This window comes from Eutrigla gurnardus (genome assembly GCF_963514095.1).
Source record: "Eutrigla gurnardus genome assembly, chromosome: 19".
Classification (NCBI taxonomy): Eukaryota; Metazoa; Chordata; class Actinopteri; order Perciformes; family Triglidae; genus Eutrigla; species Eutrigla gurnardus.
Window position 1 is genome coordinate 3,781,895 of NC_139930.1, and position 21,247 is coordinate 3,803,141.

General features: G+C 41.7%; 1 protein-coding gene across 1 annotated transcript; it reads left to right on the top strand.

The window, feature by feature from the left end:
- Nucleotides 1–5,964: 5,964 nt before the first annotated feature.
- june (JunE proto-oncogene, AP-1 transcription factor subunit) lies at nucleotides 5,965–16,389 on the top strand. The gene is made up of 2 exons (XM_084036005.1): nucleotides 5,965–6,034; nucleotides 14,885–16,389. Exon 2 carries the CDS (start codon nucleotides 14,984–14,986, stop codon nucleotides 15,986–15,988), a length of 1,005 nt encoding a protein of 334 aa, XP_083892131.1. The 5' UTR covers nucleotides 5,965–6,034; nucleotides 14,885–14,983; the 3' UTR covers nucleotides 15,989–16,389.
- The last annotated feature ends 4,858 nt before the right edge of the window (nucleotides 16,390–21,247 follow it).

Genomic DNA, 21,247 nt, shown 5'->3' on the forward strand with positions numbered 1-21,247 from the left:
GCTAATACACCTCATATTTTCAATCATTTAGTTTCCGATCACAAAAATGTATTGATTTTTAAACTCTTTTTAAGTCACATTGAATATACTATATATGGGTGAAGTCAACATTTTTTTTTTTTTTTTTTTTTTACAATTTTAACATATGGAAATAATTCTAATAGTAAATTAATTGTCACATGACAGCTGCATGAATTGATCCTCCTTCACCCAGACAGAACAGCACTATGTGTGATATTCCTGTTCAAAGCCCCGTGTGTTGGTGGCTTTGTGACAGACGTAGTGCAGCGATAGTTGGTATATAGATATGCTGTCTTCTTGGCTAATTTAAACAGGATTATTGCTTTGTTTAAATCAATGAAAAATCCTCATACTTTGAATTTTCTTCCCCCTCAGTTTGTGCCAACGTTGTCATCGGCCGTCATGCACGAGGTGGACGCGAGTATGAACTTGTGGATGAGGTAGGTCAGGAAGAGGTTGTTTTTGGAGACTTCTCCGAAGAGGACAGCGAGCAGGAGGACGTTCAGGATGAAGAACGGACGAGCGAAGATTCTGGCCATGGCTTCATGTTTGAGGATTCTGATGAAGAGGATGAAGAGGATGAAGTGGATGAAGAGGAAGATGATGACTTCAGAGCTCAGCAGTTCCCTCCTCGCAGCTTCTGGCAGGGATATTATGAAGAGATGTTTCCCGGTCGCCTTCCCTCTTGTCCTTCCGTCTCCCTCCTTTCTGGTGTGAGCCGTCCTGAAGAAGATCCATCCTTGGTTCCTCAGAGACCAGAAGATTCCGCTACCTTAACCAGCGATGAAGAGATAGATAGATAGATAGATAGATAGATAGATAGATAGATAGATAGATAGATAGATAGATAGATAGATAGATAGATAGATAGATAAGTTAAGATAGATAAGATATGTTAGATAAGTTAAGATATATAAGATAAATTAAGATAGATGAGATAAGTTAAGATAGATAGATAAGATAGATTAGATAAGTTAAGATATATAAGATAAGTTAAGATAGATAGATAAGATAAGATAGATAAGTTAAGATAGATAAGATAAGATAGATTAGATAAGTTAAGATATATAAGATAAGTTAAGATAGATAGATAAGATAAGATAGATAAGTTAAGGTAGATAAGTTAAGATAGATAGATAAGATAGATTAGATAAGTTAAGATATATAAGATAAGTTAAGGTAGATAAGATAAGTTAAGGTAGATAAGATAAGTTAAGATAGATAGATAAGATAGATTAGATAAGTTAAGATATATAAGATAAGTTAAGATAGATAGATAAGATAAGATAGATAAGTTGAGGTAGATAAGATAAGTTAAGATAGATAGATAGATAGATAGATAGATAGATAGATAGATAGATAGATAGATAGATAGATAGATAGATAGATAGATAGATAGATAAGTTAAGATAGATAGATAGATAGATAGATAGATAGATAGATAGATAGATAGATAGATAGATAGATAGATAGATAGATAGATAGATAGATAGATAGATAGATAGATAAGATAGATAAGTTAAGATACATAAGATAAGATAGATTAGATAAGTTAAGATATATAAGATAAGTTAAGGTAGATAAGATAAGTTAAGGTAGATAAGATAAGTTAAGATAGATAGATAAGATAGATTAGATAAGTTAAGATATATAAGATAAGTTAAGATAGATAGATAAGATAAGATAGATAAGTTAAGGTAGATAAGATAAGTTAAGATAGATAGATAGATAGATAGATAGATAGATAGATAGATAGATAGATAAGTTAAGATAGATAGATAAGTTAAGGTAGATAAGTTAAGGTAGATAAGTTGAGATAGATTAGATAAGTTAAGATATATAAGATAAGTTAAGGTAGATAAGATAAGTTAAGATAGATAGATAAGATAAGATAGATAAGTTAAGATAGATAGATAGATAGATAGATAGATAGATAGATAGATAGATAGATAGATAGATAGATAGATAGATAGATAGATAGATAGATAAGGTATCTTCATGTTTCTTTATGTTGATTCTGATGAATACGGTAAAGCGCGTTGGATAAAAGCGCTATATAAGTGAGAACCACTTTGGTAAATGGTCCTCATTTATATAGCGCTTTTATCAATTGGTGTGAGGTGTATTGTGTTAAGTATTGAATGTGTTTAAATTGTAGATGGCGATAAGACAAAGGTAAGTTAACATTTAATTACAGCAGTAACACAAGTCTCCTGAAAGTCTAATTTACAAGTGATTCAAAGATTGCTTGTTTTACTCACTCTCCGTCTTTTTCTTTTTTTAAGTTAGGTGTTGGTGGCTGTTCCTGACAGAGGTACGGTCATAATTACTAACATGAAGACAAGTCTCCAAGTCTCTTTTACTTAGGTATTGATGGCAGCAGCAGACCTTCAGGATGAAGAGACCATGTGGAGGACTGTAGGACCAGACGAGAAGGATGGAGGACTACAGGACCAGACGAGAAGGATGGGGGACTACAGGACTAGACGAGAAGGATGGAGGACTACAGGACCAGACGAGAAGGATGGGGGACTACAGGACCAGACGAGAAGGATGGAGGACTACAGGACCAGACGAGAAGGATGGAGGACTGCAGGACCAGACGAGAAGAATGGAGGACTACAGGACCAGATGAGAAGGATGGAGGACTACAGGACCAGATGAGAAGGATGGGGGACTACAGGACCAGTGGGCTGAGTGAGTAATCTCCTACAGAGACTAATCTATGTAATCTCCTAAAACTACAGTACCAGTAATGACATAAAAGTTAATTTTACATCAGTATTGTATTTATTATAGGAGCCTTCTAGAATAGTATTCCATTGTTCATAATATCATTTCATAATTAGTGGCCATATTCAACTCTAGCTAGCAACCATGTAAATGTTGTCTAGTTGAGTTCATGGGTTTTCATCTCTGGTGGTTCTGGTTCATAGGTCAGGACTCCTCTGGTTTTGGCTCTCCTGGGCAGCTGAGAATGGACGTCAACTAATACATCAACCAATGAAGACCCAGCATCACAGCAGACCCTGGACTACTCCCCTACCTTAGTGAGCCCGAGACCCAGTGTGTGCCATTCCAACCTCCCTGCCCCTCCGCCCATCCCCCGACACCACCCGCCTCACCCACCAGCCAAAGGGTGAGGCGGCTCCCAACCAGCAGAGGACGTTTGTTGTTTTTTTGTTGTTTTTTTCTCAACAGTTTTTGTTGTTTTTGGGAAGCTACACACACACACACACACACATACACAGGGAGCTATTTATGATTATTTATCGTATATTTCTTTATATATGTCTGTGTAAATCTGTATACATCATCTCAATCTGTACAGTATTGCTTGCTTTGTTTTGTGTCACCTTTATTATTGTACAGCTACTGTGTGTGCCTGTTATTGCCCTCTGGGACAAATACATTTTATAACAAATGCATGCATATTCATATACATAGTATGTCAAAACAAGTTGTAGTATGTCAAATATTTATGAAATAGACATTGTATAGTATGTGGGGAAAACAAATAAGAATAGTATATCTCAAATAGTCATAGTGTAGCATATTGCGTTAGGTAACGCCGTTATTTTTTCAGTAACGGGGTAATCTAACTAATTACTGTTCCCGACGTTACAACGCCGTTATCGTTACTAACGTTAAATGCGGTGCGTTACTATGAATTTAATTTGTCGGTTAAAAAAAAAGTCAGGATCGTGTTCTGCTTGCGCGCCGCTCGCGCCTGGTCTCGGCAGCCTGTTGTCCATGGAGAAACGTGCAAACTTGCCGCGAGCTGAAGCCGGAGTTTGGGCTGCTGCTGGTCTGAGCGGCGCGCGAGGGCCACGCGGGCCCCGGTGTCCCGCCGTTCTGGTGTTGGACGGGAATCCGGTATAGCTGTGGAGCGCGGATGGTGAAGACGGTGGTGATGATGATGATGATGAACGGCACAGCGGCTCGAGGCACCAGGGTCATTATGTCTACTGCTGTGCGCTCTGACCCTGTTTTGTGATATATGACAGACACAGCGTCTCCCACTGTATAATTTCTCCTCAAGTTTTAATTATTCCCGCATGCGAGGTGCGGAGAATGCGATCTCAATTATTATACACAAGACAACACGCTACGCGACTATAGGAGTAGACTACAAGACTACAGTTTGCCATCTCATTACAAGAAAAATCCAAATTCTTTGACATAAAGCAACTTTTTTTTTTACAGTAACGCAAATAGTTACTTTCCCTGGTAACTAGTTACTTTTATTATAAAGTAATTCAGTTACTAACTCAGTTACTTTTTGGAACAAGTAGTGAGTAACTATAACTAATTACTTTTTTAAAGTAACGTTCCCAACACTGTATAAGAGTCATTACATAATATTCCATTAAAAAGTGATATTAAAGTATGTCAAATAAATTCATAAAGTCATTGTATTGTGTCTATCTAAAAAGTTTAGTTATTAATTTAGTTTAAGCTTAGTTATTAAGTATAGAATTTTGAAATAATTCATGAAGAGTATTATATTCAAAGTATATGTCAAAAAAGGTCATACAAGTCAAAGAATTAAGTAGGTAAAAAAGTCAAAGTAAAGTTGGTCAAAAATAGTCAAATAGAATTGTATTGTATCAACACTGTGATGCATGCAGATCGGATACTGGTCATGGACAATGGAGAGGTAACAAATATACACAAATACACAAGATAAAGTTTGTGTGGTCGTAAACCTAGACTTACAGTAAGTGTTCTGTCCAACAGGTGGCAGAATTAGACTCTCCAGATGTGCTGAAGAAAAGACCAGACTCTCTGTTCGCCTCACTGCTTGCTGCTGCCAACACCGTGAACACCTGAACCACAGAAACCATTACTTTCTTTATCAGCCCTCTCATATTGTCAGAACAAGACCATCTTTATCTTGCAACTGTGTATAAGTATTTATCTTTCTGAACCAATGGACAATGTTATTTCATAATATTTTGATACGAGTGGATGTGAATGTGTATTTAAAACATTATTTTTTATTTACATGCGGTGGCCACAGACTATTGCTCTCTCCTTATCTTTCCTGACTGATTTGCTGTAGTTTTGTGTTCTGCTAGTGTCCTTGACACTATACTTGAAGCATGAGGTGGGCCCTGCAGCCCAATCAGGTTGCACAGGTGGTCCAGCTCCTCCAGGATGGCCCATCAATGCATGTGTTTGCAAGAAGGTTCGTGTCCCAGCACCGTCTCAAGAGCATGCATGAGATACCAGGAGACTGGCCAGCACACGAGGAGAGCTGGACAGGACTGTGGAAGGGCATCAACCCAGCAGCAGGACCGGTGCCTGCTCCTTTGTGGAGGAGGAACAGGAGGAGCACTGCCAGAGCCCTACAAAATGACCTCCAGCAGACTACTGGTGTTCATGTTTCTGACCAGACTGTAAATGAGACACTTGACCAGTGAACAGAGATGTTGCCTACCAGCAGCGTTGTGGTCAAGCCGCTGTGTTTCGTACATTATGGTCCCATAAATGTAAATGTCTTGAGAAAATAATCAAAAGGAATTGTAGGGGTGAATTGTATTTATTTGATTTTAATTTCCTCAGGGAAACACTTATAACCAGAACTAACTTAAAGGTTGTGTTGGTGATTATATATATATATATATGTGTGTGTGTGTGTGTTTGCATAAGTACTGTAATCATGCAGCCCATGTATATGTATTTAGTATCGATTTATTGGTACTATTTGATTGTTTTACAACCTACAGAACACTTGACTTGTAAACACCAACACACAGTCAACAACCAAACACACTATTTACTACATGTGCAGATTAATGATAAGAAGAGATAGAGGGGGAGAGAGAGAGAGAGAGAGAGAGAGGGGAGGAGAGAGAACGAGAGAGAGAGGGGAGGAGAGAGAGGGAGCGAGAAGGGGAGATAGAGGGAGCCATAGAGAGAGAGAGGGAGAGAGAGAGAGGGGAGAGAGAGAGCCATAGAGAGAGTGAGTCAGTGTGTGTCGGCTCTTCCAGCAGCTCTGCGTCTCTCTGTGAGTATCAACATTCTTCTTCTTCTTCTTCTTCTTCTTCTTCAGTTTCTGTAGACGTGAACTTCATTCATTTCATCCATCAGATCCGCTTCAACCAGTCTCACTCTCTTCACTGTCTAACTCTCTGAAGCAGCTATTTATTCATAATTGATTATCAGCTGATTTGAACAATTGATTATGCTGTTGGTTTGTTCAGTTCATCATATGTTATGAATCGATCATTTGTTTTGTATTCGTATTTCGTAACTCCGGCTAAATGGAGTAAAGGTGAGCTACTTTCACTCTGAAATGAGGTATAGAAGCTCAGGTAGTTTATAATAATAATAATAATAATAATAATAATAATAATAATAATAATAATAATAATAATAATAATAATATTATTATTATTATTATTATTATTGGCCTTGGATTATTGCACACGTTACTGCACCCTTTAATGTTTTCCCGTTTTAGAAACAGTGTTGCAGTGACATGGTTTGGCCACCAGAGAGCACTGACTGTGTTGAGTTACATGACCTTAAAATCCTAAACTGAGATTGCAAATATCTTTCTCTCATAAGGATATTTATGTCAGTATTTATGTCTTTGTCTGTGTATTTTCCAGATGGTGTGTTCAGGTGAATAGATCTAGAACTCAGTTATGATCATCAGACCAACTTCTGTAAATGTTCCTCCATATATGAGTCTCTACTCCTCTATTAAATGTGCAAGCTCTTTTGTTTCTAATGTCTCCGGTGTCTCTACTCTGTAAACACTCAGCTTAAAGGTTAGCTTCATTTTTTAGGAGTTGTGCAAAATTATAACAAATCATACAACAATATTTACAATAATAATTGTATTTGTTTAGCATAACATAGCATGCATACCAAAACAGTAAAACAAATAAAACAACAGTTAAAAAAGCAAATCAAAACCTGAACAGTGAAATGTACATTCAATTAACATGATGCAATGCAAAAACTTTTATCAGAAAAAAGAACATTACGTTAAAAAATAAAATAAAAAATAAATAGAAAAAACAAGCTCTCAGATATTAATGAAATACATTGTGCTCCCCCCTCAGGGGGTGTAATTGTGCTCAGGTTTTTGTAGATGTAATATATAGATATTTCTCCTGATTCAGTCGCTCAGGTGTTTTCCAGAGGGCTACATAGATTAAGTCAGGATTTTCCAGTTCTGTCGCTATATTTAGCCGTGACTCGGTTTCATGAAAGCAGTAGCAGTTACCAAGTTACCATGGAGATTTATTCTGTGCAGCTAGCCTGCCCCAGACCAGCTACCAGCTAGCCTGCTCCACACCAGCTACCAGCTACCAGCTAGCCTGCTCCAGACCAGCTACGAGCTAGCCTGCCCCAGACCAGCTACCAGCTAGCCTGCTCCACACCAGTTACCAGCTACCAGCTTGCCTGCTCCAGACCAGCTAACAGCCAGCCTGCCCCAGACCAGCTACCAGCTAGCCTACTCCAGACCAGCTAACAGCTAGCCTGCCCCAGGCCAGTTACCAGCTAGGCTGCTCCACACCAGCTACCAGCTACCAGCTAGCCTGCTCCAGACCAGCTAGCAGCTAGCCTGCCCCAGACCAGCTACAGCTAGCCTGCCCCAGACCAGCTAACAGCTAGCCTGCTAGCTAGCCTGCTCCAGACCAGCTACCAGCCAGGCTGCATTAATCCTGGTCCTTATCTGTTCAGTCATCAGACACTCAGAAACCATTGTGTTTTTTAAAGTTATTCCTATTTCTTATCAATGTATTTTTTGCATAAGGGCAATATACAAAGTCGTACACGTGTTGCCTCCTTTACAACAGCGTGATAGATGATGAAGCTCGTACTGAGAAGGGCTTTCTGATGGGAACGAGTGTCTGACAGGTCGGACCTGTTGGCTTCATGCATGACAGATACGATACTATGGGGATGGATGGATACGCTACCCTGCAGACTGCTGGGTCTCAAGATCCAGCACCACACGGGGCCATGGCCTAACCATCCAACGGGATACCACCTGTGGCATGGTTAGGCCATGATTTTTTGCAAAAGGCATGTTCTTATACGCAGCATTTAAGAAATAATTATATATATATATTGTGAAGTTTGAGAATATGGAATTAAGTCAGAATATATGGGATGAAATCGTGAGAAAATAGAATGACACCTGACTATATGGAATGAGACCTGAATATATGGAATGAAATCTGAGAATATGGAATGAACCCTGAATATGTGGAATGAAATTTGAATACCGGTATATGGGATGAAATCTGAGAATATGGAATGAAATCTGGCGTCATCGAGTCGCTACCGCCATCTTGTGTTTTTCCGTGCATTCATCGGTAGGATGTTGGAGCTGCTGGTGTGTTACTGTAAGCAAGTCAGCCAGAAACGTAGTATCTGTAATACTAATAAGGAGATTCAAAACACTTGGGATAAAATAATATTGGTAGCATTAATACCGATCAATACAGCTGCACAGAGGAAGAAGTGCATGGCTGTACTATGGTGAAGACCTGCTGGCCAAGCAGTCACTTATCAGGCTGACGTGAACAGGCCTCCAGACACCCGAACCAACTCATGATACGACCCCTCCAATCTTCACCGAGACACGGGGTGCAGTCGAATAGTCAAAAAATAAGGTCCTCATTCCTATTCCTAACTCCTATTCCTTGACCTCTGGGGAAAACGTCACGGGGTTAAGGAAAGGCGATAGGAGAACTCAAAAGGATTTAGGAAAAGACGACCGCGGTGCTCAGAGAATCCGACCAGACTTTCACTAAGCTACGTCATTAACGCGGCCGCTGATGATTGACAGCTGATGATCGGCACCGGCGATTGACTTGCGTCTGCGCTGGAGAAACTACAATAATGGACTACAAAAAGAGCATCGTCCACTTCTCCACATGTTGGTTTTATCAACAGCTGGTTAACTGACCGGCTTCAGGTCCAGCAGCTCCTCCTTCCTGTTTGACCGTTTGCTTTATTTATGTTTCATTTGTGGTTTTAGTTTCGTTTTTGTCAAGTTTGTAACATGATTGAAATAATAATAATAAAAAAAAAAATACCATTCAATTATCACTGTCCACACACATTTATCATCACTTTTCCAATTACTACATGTCTGCTTGAAAGTAATTGTTAAATATGCAAATAGGCATATTGTTTGTTTTCATGAACGGCCGAGGTGTGCGGCACTTTAAATGTTGCTCTCGCAAAGAATTGTGGGTCGGTGTAATCTCCTTTCCTTTCGTATAGGAAGGTCTGTTGCATCCTATGCTAAAGGAGCTCTGAAAGGAAGCATTGGAGCTCCTTTCCTTTGCATTTAGAGAATTCGAACGGCTCTTATCATGGCGGCCACTTGTTTACTTCCGGGTCACTTCTTCAGTTAGGAACCTTCCTAAGCAAAAAAGACTATTCGACTGCACCCACGTTCTCATAAAAGAGGTGACGCTAGAATTGCATGCGTTTGAGCTGCTGTTTAAACCAGAAACGGACGTTAAATCTCTCTCTTTACAGCGACTTCATTGACAAACACTCATTTTACCGCCACAATGTTCTTGTGTGACTTTGATGTTAAACTAACCAACAAACTATCATGGCGAGGCAGCAATAGACCAGCAACGTCCGCATTCTGACTGTGGTCAATGAGCCTCCAAGACTCGATCCAGCCGCCGCTGGAATTTTAATGCTCGTTTATTCAAGGAGTTATGGTATGGGTGCTTGCATTGGTCAAAACGTAAGATGAACCCATAATAATCATATTTTCTCCATAGTAAACTATATAAAATCCAGTTATAATAAAAAGCATAGTTATTCTACCGTACTGTTTTTATTTAAAAAAAAAGGTTCAAATATCATCAACTTGACCTGTCAAAAAAAACGTTCCTACACTGATTAGCTGAAATGTCCAATGGACTTCTTTTCAGGTTGGCCATGTCAAATGTCATGTGATTTCACTATGCACTTTTTGAGAAATGTAAATTGGAGTCACCTCAAAAGACATAATCATAATGATGATGTTCTCTTATTTGAACTGTAATGAAAATAATTCCAACAATATAATATAATAAAGTTAGCTCATGTGACGTAATCACATTACCTATTATATAATACAATGTAATCTCAACGTGTCTCATTTCACATGATTATAGACTTGTACTACCTGTTATATTTCATAATTGTTTATATTTTATTAATTTCATTGCTTGTATTTGCTTCTGTTGGTGGATGTATGATACAAATCTATTCATGTAGTCTTTGTAAATGCTAGGGATCAAGATTAGTTACAAGTTAATAAGAAAAAAATATGGAAGTCGATGAAATGTCATCTGGAAAGTAACTAAACAGGAAGCTGTTGGAGATTTTAGCTAACAAGCAAAGGGAAGGTTTAATACTTGCTGATACAGAGTACTGATATGAGTACTAAATGATACCATTATGGTTTTAACAATTGCTTTAAAAACATTCAACTTTATTCGGCCCTGCAATGGCGTCCTCTCCAGGGTGTACCCTGCCTTCGCCCAATGACAGCTGGGATCGGCTCCAGCCCCCTGCGACCCTGAATACAGGATAAACGGTAGACGATGGATGGATAGACATTCAACTTTGTGTTTTCCTGATACAAACAGAACAGAGCGTTTTCTCCCCCTCTCCCCCTCAGTCTTCCCCTCCCCCTCTCCCCTCTCTCTCCCCCTCTCTCTCACCCTCTCCCCTCACTCTCTCTCCCTCTCCCTCTCTCTCACTCACTCCCTCTCCCCCTCTCTCTTCTCCTCTTCCATTATACATTTTACATTTAGTACATTTAAGTACATTTGTTAAAAGAAAGCAACCATAACATATCATTGCCGATAAAGTAAGAGCTAAAAAATAGAAACGTGTTAGGTCCTTGTCTGAATAAAGTAGTAGCTGTTCAGCAAACATACCTTAAGAACAACAGTGCTATGATCAAAGTGCTATAGGTAAGAACATAGAAGTGATGGGGGGGGGGGGGGGGGGGTGTAAGTGGGTCATGCTATGTAGAGTCGAGGTGAAGTCTGAACAGGTGAGTCTTGAGCCTTTTTCGGAAGATGGCAAATGACTCTACTGTCCTGACATTAGTCGGGAGTTCGTTCCACCACTGAGGCGCCAGAACAGAGGAGAGTCTGGACTTTGCTGAGCGACATTTGTTTGATTTCAGCGATGGTGGTACCAGCCGGCCAGCTGAAGTAGACGAGCGAAGTGCTCGCTTCGGGGCGTGAGGTTTGACCAGTGTTTGAAGGTAGATGGGTGCTGTTCCATTGATGGCCCTGAAGGCCAGTGCCATCGTCTTGAATTGGATGCGTGCTGCAATGGGGAGCCAGTGGAGGTCACGGAGGAGGGGGGTCACATGGGAGAATTTGGGTAGATTGAAGATAAGGCGTGCTGCAGTGTTCTGGATACGCTGCAATGGTTTAGTCACAGAGGCCGGGAGTCCAGCCAGGAGAGAGTTGCTGTAGTCAAGGTGGGAGATGACCAGTGCTTGGACCAGGAGTTGCGTTGCATCCTTTGTGAGGAAGGTCCGAATCCTGCGGATATTGTAGAGGGCAAATCTGCAGGATCGGGCCAGAGCAGTGATGTTGGGGGTGCAGGATAGTTGGTCATCGAGGATTACACCCAGGTTCCTCATAGTTGACGACAGCAATACTGTGATGCCCTCGACAGTCCTGGATCCTGGATCTTAGCCGGGTTGTCTCTGGCTAGCTCAACAGGGTAAATCTCCATGGTAATGTAGCTTTCATGCAACCGGATAACGGCTTAATACTCGATCTAGGTTTGGTGCAACAGCTTTCTGGTGTCCAGGTTTTGACAACAAAACCACTTAGTTAGGATTGGATAACAAAACATCTTAGTTAGGTTTAGACAACAACAAAACCCCTTAATTAGGTTAAGATAATAAAACCTCTTAATTGGGTTTAGACAACGACAAAACCCCTTAATTAGGTTTAGATAATAAAACCTCTTAATTGGGTTTAGATAACAAAACCCGTTAGTTAGGTTTAGACAACAACACCCCTTAGTTAGTTAATTATAAACCGGCCCCAACGAGTCACTTCAAAGCAACACTTTGGGACATATGACGTCTACCAGTGGTCTTTTGGTTTAAGTCCTGTGTTGGTGGACCCATCCACCTCAATCACCTCTTCTCTTTCTCGTCTTTCTCAGTATTTAATACTCTGTCACTAGCTCTGGACTTTACACAGTCATATGGATCAGTCTAAGGTCAATTAAGTGTCCCTGGAGATGAAAACAATAGAATGCATTTCGTTCCGAGTTGATGAGGTGCTGTGAGACTGGGATGAAATACCATGATCTCGACAGATCAACTGGATATCTTCCAGCTCTTCATCTTCCTCTCTGTTTCATGTGTTTGCTGCAGGTTAGCTGACTTTGACACTGATACACTTTACACTGTAAATCTTTTGCTATGTGGATGCACAAGTTTTTTTTCAGAATGTGAGAGTAATAGAAAACAAACAAAACAAAATGAAAAAATTAACATGTCTGAAAAGGAGTAGGAAGGAGCATAAGCGTATTTATACATATTTCCAACGATAGAAAATAAATTAAATATACAAGTTAAAGGAGAAATCCAGTAATTTTTGACCTCATTTTCGTTGTCCCCAGGGTCATCCCGACTTATTAGAAGCAAAAAACCTGACAAAAATTGACGTTGCCTAGCCCGAGATTTGTACCTGCCTGGCAGCCTTCCAGACTCGCTCCAATGCTAACCCATTGGGGCACGTTATATCTGCTTTCCTGGGCCTCAGGAAACAATTCCAAGACCTATGCAACACAGGTTGGGTCCGTACGAGACACAACAGTGCTCGTTTAGCTCAAATAGTGTGGCAAAACGACATAAATGTGTGTGTTTTTAGTTACTCACCTCAAATCACCCCGTAGACATTAGCAGTAGATAGCCGAGCGCGCGCTCGTCCCTCCCAGTCACCGCAGAAACGAAAACGTTTTTCTCGTAGTTTTAATTTTGTATCCATGAAGCAACAATTGAGCAGTGCAGTCGTCCTGTCCATAATAAATCCATGAAGCTGTTATGTCCATATGTATGACTATGTTAGAACATAGCAACGATAGCTAGTAACGTGCCGGGTGCACGCTCATCCGTCCCACTCACCGCACATCCCACTCACCGCAGAAACGAAAACGTTTTCCCCGTAGATTTTGTATCCATAAAGAAACGATCGAGCAGTGCAGTCGTCATGTCCATAATAAATCCATGAAGCTGTTATGTCCATATGTATGACTATGTTACAACATAGCAACTACTGCTTACAGCTAAACAGCAGCCCGTACCCAAAACAATGCAAGTCTTGCGCAAGTTCCTGTCTGCCGTCTCCCGACGTCCTCACTCTGGGGCTGTTTTCAAGCCAGTACAGTGACAAATCTTGGACAGTCGTGCAAGGGTCACTTTGAGTACACCTGGAGTCGAAAAACAGCGAGAATGGCAAGTAGTAGCTAGCTAGCTTTGGAGGCTCTTGCTCGATCTCGAGACAGGAACTTGCGTGAGACTTGCATTGTTTTGGCTCCCGGCTGCTGTTTAGCTGTAAGCAGTCGTTGCTATGTTGTAACATAGTCATATGGACATAACAGCTTCATGGATTTATTACGGACATGACGACTGCACCGCTCGGTCGTTTCTTTATGGATACAAAATCAAAACTACGAGGAAAACGTTTTCGTTTCTGTGGTCACTGGGAGGGATGAGCGCGCGCTCGGCTATCTACTGCTAATGTCTACGGGGTGATTTGAGGTGAGTAACTCCATGCAAAAACACACATATTTATGTCGTTTCGCCACACTATTTGAGCTAAACGAGCGCCGTGGTGTCTCGTACGGACCCAACCTGTGTTGCATAGGTCTTGGAATTATTTTCTGAGGCCCAGAAAAGCAGATAAAACTTGCCCCAATGGGTTAGCATTGGAGCGTGTCTGGAAGGCTGCCAGGCAGATACAGATCTCGGGCTAGGCAGCATACATTTTTGTCAGGTTTTTTGCTGCTAATAAGTCGGGATGACCCTGGGGACAACGAAAATGGGGTCAAAAATGACCGGATTTCTCCTTTAATAAAGAATATGTGAGAACACATAGTGATTGTGTGTGCTTGTACCTGCTCCACGTATAGATCATATAGATCTCTCAGATACATACATTGTGTTTTGCTGAGATGTTTGTTTGCTTACAAGAAAACTCAACACCTTTAATATATTTTTGAATAAATGTTTTCAATACTTTGTTATGTTCTACCACACCACACATTTATACTATAACTGCTACTCAAACCATATGTATATAAAGGTTTGTATATATTAAAAAAAAAAAAAATTCACCAAGGTTGTGTATTCCAAATCTGTATCCAGTGTAGGTGGATGAGTGAGTGTTCTCTATACTGTATAGAACCATGATGAAACATTTATTAGAACATGTAATGGGAACGTTAAGGGATATCCCAGAAGTGTTTCCTGCTAAATTTAGTGATAGTCAAAATGATGAATTAAAGAGGAACATGACAAATGCTAAATGTGTAACTTATTTAATATGACAAGAGACTGAAATTCAAAATAGATATTTTATGTCTACAATGAATGCATCAATATCCTTAAGTGTGAAAGCTCATTCCCAAGCTTTCAACCAGATCTCACAGTCTTCATACCCTTCAGTTAATGTACTAAGATCATCTGATGAGATATAGAGATAAATCTGGGGCAGTCGGGTTTGGAAGCATCAACGTGTCAGCATCACCTGCCAGTAACCATTCTTTCCTCTTCCTCTTATAAACCTGTTTGTTTTTCTTCTTCTCTCCTTCCCTTCTTCCTACCTTCATCCTCCAGCCGCTGACGTCAGTGGAACGTTTCAATCCCCTCTGATATTCGGGTTAATCTCATTATGAATATTTCCTCTGCGATGCCTCTTTGTCAGTGACGGCCAAGATGGAGACTCCTTTCTACCACGACGACTCCCCAGCCGCCCCTGGCTTCAGCCAGATCACAGAATACGACCGTTACCCAGGAAACAAGATTCTGATGAGTAAGAAGGTCATGTCAGTGGTGGGCGGTCACCACTTCCCCGTTGGTGGTGCAGCAGGAGGGAGGGGCGGGAACCACCACAACCTGACACTTGCCGGCAATAGCTCCCTGATGACATCCTCTGTGGACATGAACCTGCTGAAGCTGGCATCTCCCGACCTGGAGCACCTAATCATCCAGTCCAACCAGGGCCTGGTCACCACCAGCCCTGTGCCGAACTCTACCAATCCCTTCATTTACCGAAACCAGGCCACCAATGAGCAAGAAGGATTTGCTGATGGCTTTGTCAAAGCACTCGCTGACCTTCACAAGCAGAACCAGCTGGTGGGTGGTGGCCCCATGTCCCCGTCCTCGTCCTCCACGGTCTCCCTGCAGGCGTCTTACCAGAGGAACCTAATGTCTGGCGGAGACATGCCCATCTACACCAACCTCAGCAGCTACAACCCGGGACACATGCCATACCCAGGGGTGCAGATGGCGTACGGTAGTGGCTCAGGACACGGCGGCGGTGGAGCCCCTCAACCCAACACCCGGGGCTTGGACGCTCCTCAGACTGTCCCAGAGGTGCCTCACCTGCAGGCCGACCCCATGTCCCCACCGCCCCTCTCCCCGATCGACCTGGAGACACAGGAGCGAATCAAAGCAGAACGGAAGAAGCTCCGCAACCGTATTGCTGCGTCCAAGTGCCGCAAGCGAAAGCTGGAGCGGATCTCGCGTCTGGAGGAGAAGGTGAAGGTTCTGAAGAACCAGAACTCGGACTTGGCTTCCACCGCCTCCGTTCTGCGGGAGCAGGTTACGCAGCTCAAACAGAAGGTCATGAGTCACATCACTAACGGCTGCCAGATCGCTGTCGGCTCAGCCGCCGCCAAGTCTGGAGGAGGCAGAGGTGCTGGCAGCAAGGACTGCTGAAGACGAGGGATGCCAGGAAAGTGAACATGTCAAATTAAGCCGAGAGGCTGAAGGTTTACTTTGACCATTTGGCCATATTGCTTGCACTTTCGGTCAGAGCAACCAGAAAGCAAGGTGTCAGAACAGATGGACATTTCATGGGATTTATATAGCACCGTAAACCAAAGAGGGCGGTGCATAGAGGAGAAAAAGGAGACTGAAGGCGCAATAAATCCTTGAAATGAGCAAAGTTACGATTTGGACAATTTGAATATTAAATTTAATGGTTGATGATGGTTCTTTTGACGGGTGTATTGGCACAGAACGTCAATATTCTTTATTTTTTTGAGATGTTGTTACATCTCAGTAAATGAACTGTACTGGAAACAGTGGAAATTGTAATTATTTTATATTAATTTATATTAAAATCGACTTGAGAAGTGTTGAAGAGACAATTTCACCCCAAATGTTTCCAAATCCAGTGAATGCCTTGCTCCAAATGGCCAGTGTGTTTTGTAAACTGATTACCTTAATATCTTGACTTCTTTTATTAACAAAGCTATACCATCACTTGTAAAAACAACTCTGATTTGTACATGTGTGTAACTAGATCACAGCTATGGGTGGAAATAATCCAACTGTTAATGTTTTTTACATTGTTTCTTTTATTTCTGTTGTAGGTGGAAACTTTAAACCTTAAAGCTTCATTTTGATCAGGAAATAGTTTAAAGATTGGTGTTTTCCAGCTTTTTATTTTGTTTGGGGCTGCTGGAAACTTTCCACTGGTCAGAACTGAAAGACATTTTCAATTGAAGATCTGCCAGCAAAGACATGTGTAATATGTGATTATTGTTTTGACTTTTCAGATCACCTTGTTTTTGATAGCAATGGGCTTCCATGTGTTAAAAACCTTCTAAAATCAGAAAAATCAATGTGCTGCACCTGGTTGTTTACATATTAATGAAAATAGTGGTCACGGTGGAAATTAGGTCTTTGAGGGGTTTCTGTGGTCCTCAAAGGTTTATAGAGTTACATAAGGGGGTTTCTGAGGTTCTCCAGGAGTCTATGAGGTCACATAAGGAGGTTTCTGAGGTTCCTGAGGGGTTTATAGAGTTATATTAGTGGGTTTCTGAAGTCCTTGAGAAGGTTATGAGGTCACATTAATGGGTTTCTGAGATCCTTGTGGAGTTGATATAGTTACATTAGGGGGTTTCTGGGGTCCTTGAGAGGTTTATAAATTTAAATTAGGGGGTATCTGAGGTCCTTGAGGGGTTTATAAAGTTACATAAGTGGGTTTCTGAATCCCTCGAGAAGGTTACAAGGTCCAATTACTGGGCCAATTACAGAATGTTATTTGCTTTATGATTGAAATATCAGGCATGAGATAATGGCACTGGCAGCATGTGGCACACTTACTATATTTGAACCCTGAACTGTCTCGGCTGATCCACATGGGGAGGGGCCAATCCGGCTTCAGAAAAACATCATGGTTGGGCTTAAAGTAAATATGTACAGTTAGATTTCGACAACAAAACCAATATTAGGATGGGGTTCGGGTCTGGCAGCAGAAGCCTCTTGCCCCTGAAACTGGTGAGACAAGGCGTCGGGTTTGACGTTGTGGGACCCAGGGCAGTAGGACAGGGAGAAGTTGAACCAGGTGAAGAATAGTGACCATCATGCCTGCGATTTCAGTGTTTTGGTGGTTTGGTACTCAAGATTCTTGTGATCAGTCCACACAAGAAAAAGTTGTTTGGTCCCCTCCAGCCAGCAGCTCCTTGATCATGTCATAATTCCTCCCGGCCGGTGATAGCCATCGATAGAAAAGGGCACAGAGGAGGAGCTTCTGCTCAGTTGCCACTCGTTGGGACAGGATGGCTCCCACTCCCACATCGGAGGCGTCCAAGTCCACGACGAACTGACGGTCAGGATCGGGTACTTGGAGGATGGGAGCAGTGGTGAACTGAGAGGCTTGAAGGCCACTTGAGTCCAGTGAAAGGGGACTTTAGAGGACTGGGGAAGGGGGGATGATGACGGAGCTGTAATTCCTGATGAAGCAGTGGTAGAAGTTTACAAACCACAGGAAGCGTTTGGTCGGGTCCATCTGCATGTTCCCATTAACCACGATGTACTCCAGGAAGGAGACAAGAAGGGGTGTGGAACTCCCACTTCTCAGCCTTGATGAAGAGTGAGTTCTCAAGGAGGTGCTGCGAAATCATCTGGACGTGGTGCATGGACCATTTTTTTCTGCATCATTTCTAGACAGGATGCACCTGATTTTAACAATGTTACGTAGATGAAAAAGGCAGTCCTTGAAGTTTGTTTCATGTGAGAGAACAGATGTTCTGATAAAAGATAACTCCAAGATTATGTAGCCTACAGGGTGCCTGAGGCCAGAGCAATAACATCTAGGGTAACTATATCATTAATCTGTTTTGGAGGTGCTCAGGGCCAAATACTCAGTGGCGGAGCTAGATTTTTATCCTTGGGGTGGCCAGGGGGTGGCCAAGGCTATTTCAGGGGGTCCACAGACTATAACAATGCATTTGTTTCATGACTTATGAATTGCAATCGGAGTGTCAAATGTTGAAATGTACATACTAAGCACACAGGAGATGAGATTTATGTATGTATAATTTGCAGTTTATTAACAATGCAGAAAATGTAAAACACAACTTGGCAACAATTTTTCAATAATTAATTAATAATAACTCATTTTTACAAAAATGGTGAAAATGCACCAACACATTCATAGTTACTCACACAAACATCTCTCTCTGTCTCTCTCCCTCCCTCTCCAATATATTCCATACTTTCCATACTAGTGTAGGAACCCTGTAACTTAAAATTACTGCATGTGACTGCTTCTATGCTCTGACCTGGTGATGATGGGCTGTGTGCATCACATTCTCTCTCCTCCTGACATTCTCTCTCCTCCTGACTCGTCCCAGGATGGGAGCTGCCAGGACTGCTGGCAGACCTGAATTCTGGCTGTCTGTCTGCCTCATCTTTTCCTGACTTGCTTCTTTTTAAAAAGAGGTCATAAATCTTCTCCCCCTGCCTTTTCATTCTCAACTGACCCTATGAAAAAATAAGCCAGTCTTGTTAACGTTACTCCTGGCATCACTTACAATCACACAATGTTATTAAATCCCCACTTCAAGCCTAAAAAATGTCAGGGCAAATAAACCACTGTAGACCTAAGTTTAATATTCAGACTTTTCAGATTTCTGATTCTCCGCTAGTTTCATTCCTCTAGAATCATTGGAGAAACACGTAAATATAAATAGCGACCCAAATGAATTAAACGTAGACGTTAGCGGCTGTTGGAAGCTAGACGCCATGAGATGTAACGTTAACGTTTGCTTGATGCCGTGGCTCTCTGCTTGTAGCAAAAAAACAAACAAACTTCTATCTACAAAAGTTATTTTAAACAGTGACTCATTAGGACACCACCGTAAAACTTACTTTACGACGAGGATTTCTCTGTCCATGAAGGTTATCCTTCTTCTCCTTCTTTTTCTTTGTCACTTAGTTGATCTCCGGTAACAGGCAACGATAACCGACTCCAGTTCAAATCTTCCTCTTCTTCAGAGGCGATTCTTCTTCTTCTCCTAATGAACGTGGCTCGCAACGCTTTGTGGTGCATAGCGCCAACTACTGTACAGGAGGGACTTAGCAGTCAATAGGCTTCACTGATTTAAAAATGCAACTGGCTCCTTCCGACAAGACGTGCGGTGCCGCGATATGTCAATCATCTGGGGTGGCACCTGGGGGGTCCAATCAGATTTCAGGGGGGTCCAGTCCTACCCCGGCCTCCCCTCTAGCTCCGCCACTGCAAATACTATAACTTCAGTCTTGTTGAACATTAGGATATTATAGGTCATCCAGGTTTTTTTGTTCCTCAGACATGCTTGGAGTTTATCTTACTGGCTGCTTTCATCTGGCTTTATTGATAGATATAATTGGTATCGTCAGCATAACAATGAAAGTTAATGCTGTGTTTTCTGTTAATATTGCCAAAGGAAACATATAAGGTAAATAGAATTGTTCCAATCAGAGAACCTTGTGGGGCTCTGTGAATCCCTTTAGCGTGCATGGAGATTCATGGTTAACATGTACAAACTGGGATTTATATGACTCAAAACAGCTTAATGCACTTCCTGCAATACATGATATTAGTGTTGGGACAAAGACCGCTATGTCAGATCAGGTTATTATAGTCACAAAGTCTTATCCCAAACGCCCAACCATACAGACACTGTAGTCAAGTCTAGGCAAGTCAGATTTTATTGTCATTCCCTATACACGGTACACAGTGAAATGAGAAGTTTCTCACGATCTTGATACAACATAATACATATAAACTGTACAACTGTACTATTCTACCTAAGACAAAGACAAGACAATGTCATTGACGCACGCAGCAATGTGCAGGAAGTACGAGGGTATATTGTTCATATTGCCCTGTGTGAGTTCTCAGCTTCCTCAGGAAGTGGAGGTGCTGCTGAGCTTTCTTAATGGTAGAGTTGATGTTGAGGGATCAAGTCAGGTTCTCCTCAGGTGGACACCAAGTAACTTGCTATGTTTGAAGATTTCAACTGATGAGCCATCGATGTTTAGCGGCGCATGATCTCTCTGAGCTCTACTTAAGTCAACAACCATGTTACGCCCCACCCTTTGGGACGAACAACAATCCATCACTGACCCTAATAAATTACAAAAAGTTTAAAACCATTTAAAACCATCAAATCCACAGGATTTAATAACATGCAGGCATCAGTACTGCAGGCTGGTGTTGATGTTCTGTAGTTGGAGATGGCTTGGATGCCCTGCCACAGGTGCTGCATGCTTTGCCACTCCTGCCTGAAGGCAGTGGCATGGTTCTCAGCAGCGTACGCACTATTGTAGTCGTACACAGCTTTTGGTTGGGGTGTGTGGTGACGGTCTTGGTGACAGTAACGTCATTAATGAATACTGATGTAGCGAGATATTCCAAGTCAATGGAGCCGCTGGTGGTTGCTGCTTCTTTGAACATATGAACAGGGATGGCTCCTTGGCCAGGTCTTCACCTGGTTTTGGGCTGGTCTGTGGTGCCTGATAAGTGGTCTGTAGGCTGGGATCAGTATGACAGAGATGTTGTCCGAGTATCCACGGTGGGGGCCTGACTCATGCCTCTACGCACCACGTATGTTGGTACAAGGTCGCCGCACATTAATAGTGGACGTTAATAGAATTTGGGAAGCACTTCTTTGAGATTCACATGGTCAAAATCTCCAGCGA

What these genes read in the sequence shown, in the direction of transcription:
- june (XM_084036005.1), top strand. Translation starts at nt 14,984, where the DNA reads ATGGAGACTCCTTTCTACCACGACGACTCCCCAGCCGCCCCTGGCTTC.